Source organism: Microtus ochrogaster, chromosome 18 (assembly GCF_000317375.1).
Source record: "Microtus ochrogaster isolate Prairie Vole_2 chromosome 18, MicOch1.0, whole genome shotgun sequence".
NCBI classification, from domain to species: domain Eukaryota; kingdom Metazoa; phylum Chordata; class Mammalia; order Rodentia; family Cricetidae; genus Microtus; species Microtus ochrogaster.
Window position 1 is genome coordinate 33,953,924 of NC_022020.1, and position 10,489 is coordinate 33,964,412.

At 41.5% G+C, this 10,489-nt stretch overlaps 1 protein-coding gene across 1 annotated transcript in view; it reads right to left on the reverse strand.

Annotated features, from left to right (window-relative positions):
• Pggt1b (protein geranylgeranyltransferase type I subunit beta) overlaps positions 1-10,230 on the reverse strand; it is a 39,603-nt gene extending 29,373 nt beyond the window's left edge. Inside the window, exons 1-2 of the mRNA XM_005356070.2 lie at positions 10,075-10,230; positions 6,092-6,210 (exon numbers count right to left, since the gene is read on the reverse strand). Of these exons, the coding sequence (XP_005356127.1) occupies positions 6,092-6,210; positions 10,075-10,211 (256 nt within the window). The 5' untranslated portion in view covers positions 10,212-10,230. The remainder of the gene's footprint in view (positions 1-6,091; positions 6,211-10,074) is intronic.
• Positions 10,231-10,489: the final 259 nt, after the last annotated feature.

Below are 10,489 nucleotides of genomic sequence, written 5' to 3' on the forward strand. Positions count from 1 at the left end.
GTCAATGTGTCTTTCTCTAGACAATCTGACTCTCAGGTAAACAGTGTCAATGTGTCTTTCTCTAGACAATCTGACTCTCAGGTAAACAGTGTCAACGTGCCTTTCTCTAGACAATCTGAATCTCAGGTAAACAGTGTCAACGTGCCTTTCTCTAGACAATCTGAATCTCGATCCCTCTACCCCCACTTAAAGATCTCCTTCCAAGCTACCAACTTGTTGACACTTTGCTAGAAAAATCTGATTCCACTTCCACTTCTGCTCTATGTATATTTTGAGTGTAGGTCTATACACTTATTAGGCAGTTCTAGAGCCCCCGACAACTTAGGGCAATCCAGTTAGGTGTTTTACATACACATAGTCTGGGTTCAAAGAAAATGCTTCTGAGTAAAATATCACTTCCTTAGAGACAAATGAATACACATCTACTTCCTAGTTTGAGTTGGGTTAAATCCATAACTTCTGAGAAGCAGCAACAAGGAAACTGATGCTCAAATGTACTATCATTAGGGGCCTTAGCACAGGCACAAGGAACCAGACTCAAATTCATGACCTTTTCTTCCTAGTACTTGTGTTCTACATGCAAGTAACAACCTAAGTTGGTTTCTTTTTCTTTTTCTGTCTGTCTAAGACAGTCTCACATAGCTCAAGATGTCCTTCAAAGTGTTACACAGCCAAGGCCTTGAGCTCCAGATTCTCCTGTCTATGCCCCCAGGTGATGAGACCACAAGCACGCTCCAGAAATCTCTTCTATTTCCTAACTGAAACAGCAACACCGCAAGCAGTATGCTGCAGGGGTCTTACAAGTGGTAAGGGATATGTGCAGGTTATAGTAGTGACCATGGCTTAATAAAGAGTAACTATTTAAAACTGATCAATTAAACATTATCAAAAGTGAAACAAGAAGAAATGAAGAGCCCCTCTCCCACTTTCATTGGTTTTTTTTTTTTTTGAAGGAAAATATCATCAAAGTAAAAAGTGTCCTTTCTTCTTTTTGAAATAGGAGAGTACACTGTCACCATGAAAATCTATTAGTCTTTGGAGACGGTCACAAAGTTTAAGGGGACTTTAAGAAACATTTTAGAATTTAAAAATCAGCTATAATCCTAGCTCTTAGAAGACTAAGGATAGAGAATTGAGAGTTTGTGTTTTGAATTCCACTTTAAAAGCTAGGTTTCTGCACTGAGCAGATAAAATTCCAGTGAGGAATGTAGTCATTTTATTTTGAAATGTGTACCTTTATAAATATAGAAATAATTCTTATCAGGTCTGAAGAATCACAAGGCTTTCTTATTAGGAGGACACATTGTTCCCAATTCCTTGTTAAAGATGTCAAGAAAGACCCAAAGAAACTGGAAGTTGAATAGCCAGACTAGGGATAGAGATCATGGCAGAGCATTTGCCTAGCATGCACCAGGCCGCAGTTCAATCCATAGCTCCGCAAAACAAACAAATAACTCACATGAAACAAAACAAATCAACAGTTAGGTGCTTTCATGTCTATTTTCTAGATTTCAAAGATTAGTTTTAGAACAAGACAGAAACCGATTAAAAAATGGCAGAAGGAGGACTTCCTTAAGAGACTGGAGATTAGAAATGATCTGGGCCACTGAAGACTGGTAGTCCTCCAGACTCAAGACCAGGGTGGGATGAAGAGCTGGAGCAGTATATTTTTCAAACTGTCACTTCCCAAATATAAAATATGCCTAACTTAGCCCACATGAAACCTTACACTTACTACAATTGGAAGAATGGTCTTGTTATTGCTGTTTTATTTTTTTGCTTTTCAAGTAGCAAATGAAGTGTGGTGGTGGCCTGAAAATTCTATAAAGTTGAGGCAGAAAGACAAGTTTGAGACTAGCTCAGGCTAAATGGCAACTTCTAATAGCCTAGGTTACAGTGAGAGTTGTCTCAAAGGAAAAAAAAAAGAGACAGCAAAGAGGGAAGAACAATTTGAAAAAAATACAAAGGAAAGAAAGAAAGGAGGGAGGGAGGGAGGGAGGGAGGAAGGAAGGAAGGAAGGAAGGAAGGAAGGAAGGAAGGAAGGAAGGAAGGAAGGAAGGAGAGAGCCAGTAGGTTTTTCCCCTCTCAGTAGTCAGCCTTCTTACTGATGTTTCACACATGGTTCTACTAAGGAAAACATCAACACACTTACTGTCTTAATAGCCTCGGAGTTACTGCATATACTGCACTGAATCAATAGAGAACAGAAAACTCAACCCTAGTGGTTCCTCTAGCATCATTACTGTGTGTTATGATGAACAAACTATGAAGCCTCTGGACCTCATTACCTTTATATGACGGAATGTAACCTCTCACTGTGATCAGGGAAGGCAGGATATAATTCCCAACCTGACCCTTGCTATCTAAATCCTTCCTCTGAAGGACCCAACGCTCCCAGTGTCTAACTGCACAATAGTAAGATGGCAGCAGAGCATTTACAATCCCAGAGTGAAGTTGCTGACTAAATATTTACAACTTCCTTAAATGGTATACATGGCACCTGAGCACTGAGGCAGCACTGAGACCCAAAAGTATGTCATGTCAGTCCAACTCTGTATTTTTAACATCTGTGCAAGGACTCAGACACAGTTTTTTTCACTCTTTGATAATTTTACAATGTATTTGGGCCATATTTATGACTTGCTCTTCTGTCTGACCGTTCTCAGATCCTCCTCCCCCTACCTCCTCCACCAACTCTGATCCACACACCCCAACCCCATAGGGTTTCTGTATAGCCCTGACTGTCCTGGAACTTGCTCTGTAGACCAGGCCGGCCTCAAACTCCACCTACCTCTACCTCCCAAGTGCTGGGATTAAAGGTGTGCACCACCAACAACTAGCTTTTTTTTGGGGGGGGGGTCTTTTTTTCTATGCATATTTTTCCTTTATTCCTTTGTTTGCTTTTTTAAAATTGATTTTATTGAGCTATACATTTTTCTCTGTTCCCCTTCCTTCCTCTTCCTTCCCCTTCAACCCTCTCCCATGGTTCCCATGCTCCCAATTTACTCAGGAGATCTTGTTGTTTTCTACTTCCCATGTAGATTAGATCTATGCATGTCTCTCTTAGGGTCCTCATTGTTGTCTAGGTTCTCTGGGATTATAAATTGTAGGTTGGCTTTCTTCATTTTTAAAAAACACTTATGAGTGAGTACATATAACTGCCTTTCTGGGTCTGGGTTACCTCACTCAATATGATGTTTTCTAGTTCCATCCATTTGCCTGAAAATTTCAAGATGCCATTATTTGTTTGTTTGTTTGTTTATTTATTTATTTATTTATTTATTGCTGTGTAGTACTCCATTGTCTAAATGTGCCACATTTTCCTTATCCATTCTTCAGTCAAGGGACATTTAGGTTGTTTCCATGTCCTGGCTATGACAAACAATGCTGCTATGAATACAGTTGAGCACATGTCCTTGTGGTACAATTGAGCACCCTTTGGGTATATACCCAAAAGTGGTATTGCTGGGTCTTGAGGAAGGTAGTTTCCTAATTTTCTGAGAAATCGCCATACTGATATCCAAAGGGGCTATACCGGTTTCCACTCCCACCAGCAAGGCAGGAGTCTTCCCTTTACCTGACAACCTCTCCAGCATAAGCTGTCATCAGTGTTTTTGATATTGGCTATTCTTACAGGAGTAAGATGGAATCTCAGAGTTGTTTTGATATGCATTTCTCTGACGGCTAAGGATACTGAGCATTTTTTAAAATAACCCCTGAATTCCAATTTGTGCTGCCCATACAGTCCTACGTGTAGGGCCATCTACAAAAGAAAGTTTTATAAAGCACATTGTCCTGTCCCTCTCCCAGAAGTTACCAGCTGTTCACAGCTCCTCAGTTAGGGGTGAGAGCTTATGAGCCCCTCCTTTCTCATGCTAGAGCATTACCTGGCTTGATCTTGTGCTGGTCTTGTTCAGGCAACCAGAGCCACTGTGAGTGAGTTTGTGAGTGCAGAGGTCCTTTATGCCCAGGAATCCCTGGGTTCTGGTTCCTATCGTGTGTGTGTGTGTGTGTGTGTGTGTGTGTGTGTGTGTGTGTGTACGTTTTGAGTTTTACTTTACCACTCTCTACTGTATAAACAAGCTTCTTTGATGAGGTCTGAGAGCTGTACCAATAAATGGGGAGAGAATTACAGATTTACAGGGCAGTTTGGTATTATCAATTTAGCAAAACAGCAACAGGTTCATCTCTGGGGCCTTTGAGCTCTTCAACCATGGGCTCTGCCCAGATTTACTGTGCCAAGCACGTGTTTCCTCCTATGAAGTGCGCCTGAAATTCAAAATTCAATCAGAAAGCAGTTGGTTACCCCCACTCTGTCTCTCAGTTTCTTATGGGTCTGATGAAGAATAAATCAGATAACAATTTGGCCATGCTTTGAAAAATTATAAAATATTAAATAATGCATACTATTTATTCTATTAGCAAATAAATATTTATACATAGACATCAGTTTCAAATTATTTATTTTCATTGTTTGAAGAGAGGTTTTTTCTTAATTTAAAATCAGAAACTTTTTTTATTAGATGATTCAAACAGAAAACATACCTAGAAAATTATCTTTTTTTAAAAAATTTATTTATTTAAGATTTCTGTCTCTTCCCCACCACCGCCTCCCATTTCCCTCCCCCTCCCCCAATCAAGCTCCCCCTCTCTCATCAGCCCAAAGAGCAATCAGGGTTCCCTGCCCTGTGGGAAGTCCAAGGACCACCCACCTCCATCCAGGTCTAGTAAGGTGAGCATCCAAACTGCCTAGGCTCCCACAAAGCCAGTACGTGCAGTAGGATCAGAGACCCATTGCCATTGTTCTTGAGTTCTCAGTAGTCCTCACTGTCCGCTATGTTCAGCGAGTCCGGTTTTATCCCAGGCTTTTTCAGACCCAGGCCAGCTGGCCTTGGTGAATTCCCGATAGAACATCCCCATGTTCTTAGTATGTGGGTTTATCTTATCCTGCTATCTCCTACCTCTGCTTTGTCTACTTCCCCTTTCACAATGATATCCTATATGACCTACTAAGGGCTTTCTCTATACATGAATATTTACAGACTTAAATGTTAAAACACCTGTGTTTCATTTGCTTGTTTTTGAGACCAGATGAAAGGGTCTCATGAATTTCCCAAGCTGGTCCAGAACTCCTGTCCTCTAGCAATTCTCCTGCCTCAAGCTTCTAAGTAGCTGGAACTATAGGCACACATCACCATGCTGAGTCTAATGTTTGCGATTTATCATTTAATCATATGCGACAAGCAGACTCTTAGTCAATACATACACACGTCTCCCTTTATCATTTCACTATGACACAGCGTTTTTTCCTGGGTCATAGTTTACTTAAATATTTTATTTTTGATGAGCACCTATTTTGTTTCTAATTTGTTACTATAACAAAGCATTTTAGTTAATTTTCTAAGTTAGTTACAAATTATCACAATTGTGGTATTTCACATTTTTGTATTTGTGTGTATGTGTACGTGTGTGCAGGGCCACAAGCATGCCACAACGTGTTAAGGTCAGAAGACGATTTGGCAAAACTGGTTCTTTCCTTCTATCATGTTGAGTCCTAGGGATCAAGCTCAGGTCACTGGGCTTGTAGCAAGTACTTTTTACCTGTCGAGCAACGCACCACGACTACAGGTCATCTGAACTAAATTTATATTTTCTATAAACTGAAGACACACTGTGTACTTCTCTCTCTCAAAACAATCAATCGTGAAGTTATGAATTTTGGAGATTTACTTAAAAAAAACTTTAAGTGTTAAGAAATACAGTAGTTGACCAAGAGAAATTTTCTGAAGGTAGATAAACAATGGCTGAGAATAAAAAACAGAGCAAATGCTAAAGGACTGGTCATACAATCAATACAGACAGCGAGTCACTAGTGCAGGCATATACAGCATAGTGTGCTGCTAGATTTGTAATTCCCAAGACACCAGTTATGTGTTATATCTGGACAGAAAGGGGTGCTGAATTACAAGAAAAATAAAGACATATAAAGTACTCCAAGAATACAAATAAACTCTATCATTTGCTAATCTCATGCATGTCATACCAAGAACAGCTAATTATACTAAAAATAAAATGCTAAAAACTCACTCACTGTCTTCTGTGGGAAGAACCTGCAAGGAATAAATCCATTCTATTATATCATCTTTGTTCACCACATCTAAGGAATCCAACATGTCCAGGCCTGAGAGGGCAAAGAACGCAATTGTCAACCTAAAAGGGGGGGAAAAAAGTAAAATATCCTTTAACTATCAAAGCAGTGAACTATTTATGGCTTAAACCCAAAATAAAATAAAACAAAATACCAAATGGAAAACAATAACAAAAACCACCACCAACAACAAAACCCTCATTCTACTTTTTAAAATAATTTAAATGGCATCCCTCCTTGTCTGGTAGGAAAACAAAGCAAAACAAAAAACCCACGATTTATTCTTAGTAACTGAATAGACTAGTCAAACCCTTGTTTTAATTTTTAAGAAAGGGACTTTTGGAATCATGACCCCTACTCAACTATGGGATACAGGAATGCACTGAAGCTTGTATATGAGCCATTTGAAGGCTAAAAGCATGTATGTATTTGTTGTGTGTTCATGTCTCTCCATGTGTGCATGCTCACTGTTAGATTTCCTTTTTCTTAATTAAGGATTTAATTATGGGGGTATGTTTAATTAAGGGTCCAAGAATGGAGTCATGTGAGGAAAATTCTGAATGCTTGTGAGAAAACTCCAAGAAAACAAGACTGTGAGTCTGTGATCTCAGTTTCTTTGAAAACACAGAACTGCTCTTGGATTATGTTTTCACGCCCTTCCCAGGTGTAGTGGAAGGAGTGTTCAGATTACCCATTACAACTGGCTGTTTTTTTCTGTTTATATGCCTGTATGGAAAACCAAGTTCTGCCAGTTGCTGCTTGCCCATCACATGAAGCTTTCTCTTGTGACTGGACACTTTACTCCTCTTAACTTTCAGTGTATAAATTGTTTGAGGCTCTGAATAAAGTTGGTTATGGTTATTGCATGAAACTTTAGTCCACTTCCTTTATGGGCTCCATTCTCCCAGGTACCACCACTAGCTAGAGTGGTAAACAAGGGGTATGTGTGTACCCATATATGTGGGTTTGTGCACAGGAGTGTAGGTGCCTGGGGAGGGAGGCCAAACTTGTCAGATGCCATGAAGGTGGGGTTGCAGGCAGCCTCTAAGTTAACCACTGTGGATGCTGGAAACTGCACAGCACACACTCTTCACTGTGGGTCCATCTCTCCAGTGCCCTCTAGTTTCTTCCTAGAGCTGCCCGTTTAACATTTAGAAGAAGCACTTGCTCCATACAGAGCCCTACCAAAGATCTACACAGACGTCTTCACTGCTGAAGACACTCGGAAGTCCAGGTCAGAAGGGTTTATTCTAGAAAGGTGTAAAGCAATGGTTTCAAAGCCTGGAAGCCTGGTTGGCTCACACAAAGCAGGGATTCCAAAATACTGTCAGACTGTTTCTGCTTCCCTCAAAGTGCAATACACACCTGTCTCAGTTCACTGTAACCAAATTCTCGTGATCACTGCCAAAAACAGGTTTTGAAAATTCTGTTTTTGTTAGTAAAAACACAGCTCTTTGGTAAAACAGTAAATAATATACTTATTTTCATGATGCCAGTGCTATTTAAAAAGGAAAAATCATTTATTCTGTGAACGTGAAAACCATGACTCTCACCTTAAAGGGGCTAAGACAGTTTATTCTGGAGCCAAGTATGAGTAATCATGGCCCAGGAATACAGATTTAGGCAGGTTACCCTAAATTCCATATTCCAATGTAGTTAGAGTTTGAAGTTTTTAAAGCAACAGAACAAAGAAAGTCATAGATTAAATCCCTTTTCAATATATGGTAGAAATATTAGATAAATATTAAAGATTAAGGAAAAGCTCTCTTTAGGTCTCTCATTTATTTTCCAACATTCTTAGCCTTTTGGTTGGAGGAAGTCTGCTAACATATTTCCAATGTTTTTTATCTATTGGTAATGAGGACATTAGGTCAGATATGGGGGTGGGTATGGAATGGCCATTAAGGGACTGAAGACAGGCCAAGATATAGTCCAATTGTCAAGACCGGCAACAGTCCAGCCTCCGCACAAGCACAGAAGTTAGCCACCCTGGAGAAGCTTCAGTGGAAGGGTGATTGTTTCCACACAATCCCTAATGATCACAGTATAAGAAACAGAAATGAAGTACATTATAGGTGTCTAATCTAAATATACCATCCAACATTAGCCCAAGAGGTGGGTACTTTGGCCAGTGTGGTTACACACACCTATAATCCCAGTACTCAAGAGAAAGAAGCAGCCTGCGAGCTTGAGGCCATCATGGACTACGTAGTAAGACTTTGCTTCTGTAAATAAATAAGTAAACTTGGCTGCTTTGTATCTGTCAGCAAGAAGAACATGAGCAACTTAAAATCAACATGAACCACACACACACAAAAAAAAACCCTCAAAACTAAAGTGAAATAAAGATGGGGGGGACACAAAACACCCCAATACATTGCCATCTTTCTTTTTTAAAAAGGTTATTAATGAACCACAAGAAAACTAAAAAATTATTTTCAAAGTTCTATAGGAAGGGCTGGAGAGATGGCTCAGCAGTTAAGCACACTTGCTGCTCTTGCACTGAGCCTGAGTTCAGTTCCCAGTACTCACACTGGGCAGCTCACAACCACCTGCGACTCTCCTCCAGGGGACCTAATACCCTCTCCTGGCCTCCACAGGCACTTGAAAACACAAGCATAGACACACAAATATATACACATAAGTAATAAATCTTCAAAAATTCTGTGCAAGTGCACTGTACTAGACAGAGAGGTGGAGACAGTATCTCTCAGCCAATAAATACACTTAGACGTTACATATGCTCTAATATATAATGGTCGATGTGGAATGCTATGATTATATGAGAGGTATTTAGTGGATTATGAGTTCAGACAATTTTTGCTGTTAGGATATGGGCAGAAATTATACTGTGTAGGGCCAGCATGCACTACTCTAATGTTACACATCATACACAATGGGATTTTGAAAATGCAATTCATAACTCATTACTGGTAGCCAAGTCAAACATCTCTTCACTTTATCAATGATGCAAGTTTGTGGGAGACTTACAGCTCTCTGGATCAGCTTCGCCCACCCTGTTGCGCTTGGCTTCTTCTGCTGTTCTGATATGTCAAATACTAACTCTGCAAGGAGTCACTGCTCCATTATTCCTGTGCTTTGAACACTCTGACTTCTGCATGTTGCAGTTAGGGACTTTCCACCTGACCATTAGACCATGGTTAGGTTGCCTAGTAAGTTGCCTAGTTAGTTACCCATTTACACAAGAACTTCCTCCTTTCCCTTACCCTATATTTAGCTTGCTTATTCCCTTGAATAAACGAGACTTGATCAGAATTGTCTTGTCTCCATCTCTTGTGTCTCTTGTCCCTTTCCATGCTCACTCCCCGTCTAGGGTCTCTTATTGACTTACCCACGGGTCAGGGAACAAGTTTTGGACTTTTTTATGCTGGGATTAACCCATGGACTGCAGCATGCTAGAAAGTTGCTCTACCACTGATCCACATGCCTATCCCTTGAGATAGTACTCTAAACACATCTCAGTAGAGGTTTGCCCTGCCTGTCAATTGAGAATTGAGGGGGAAGGGCAGTACAGGTACGCTGATGGGCAAACGCTCTGTATTCTGCTTTTGAAAACGTCAAGAAACAAAAGTGACTCACAGGATGTTAAGGAAGTGGGAAAGGAAGCTCACAGAAAATGGTTGGGAAGTGAAAAGAGGCGGAACCAAGAGATTCCAAAAGTCCTGAGCTTGGAGCTCCACTCATCTCAAAGGGCGCAGAGAGTAGGTGCGGGCAGCCAGCGGCGATAGCAGGAGGGGGCCTAGGAAGTGCAGAGTGGCAGGGACCCCGGGCTCCAGAGCAGAAAGGACAAAACCAGCAGCAGTGTTAGAGCCGCCCAGCCCCGCGGGTCCCGGCTGTGTGGCCGGTCCGCAGCGCGCATCCGGAGGGCCGCCATCGCCAGCCCCGCAGCGGCAGCCTCGAGTTACCTGCTGGTCTCCAGGGAAGAATAGCGCTCTGGCAAGACTTGGAGGCAGCGCTGGAAGAACCGCACGTGCCGGTCCCGCAGGAAATCCAGCCGCTCTCCCTCTCCGCTAGCCAACCTCTCATCCTCCGTGGCCGCCATGCTGCTCCGTGAAGCGACACTCACCGCGACCCGGAAGCAGTTGGCGGGAAGTGCCACGTCAAGACTAACCGGCTTCCCACCAGGAGGCTGCCGGGGACCGAGGCGATGGCGATAGCCGCATACTGTCCACTACCGAAAAGCTCTTCTCCCTAGGTTGGGCAGTCTTTTCTACTCAGTCTCAGTTTTAGAAACCCTTCTCGCGTCTCGTAAAATCAGTTCGTAAATACCTTCGTAAGAGTGTGTGTGTGTGTGTGTGTGTGTGTGTGTGTGTGTGTGTG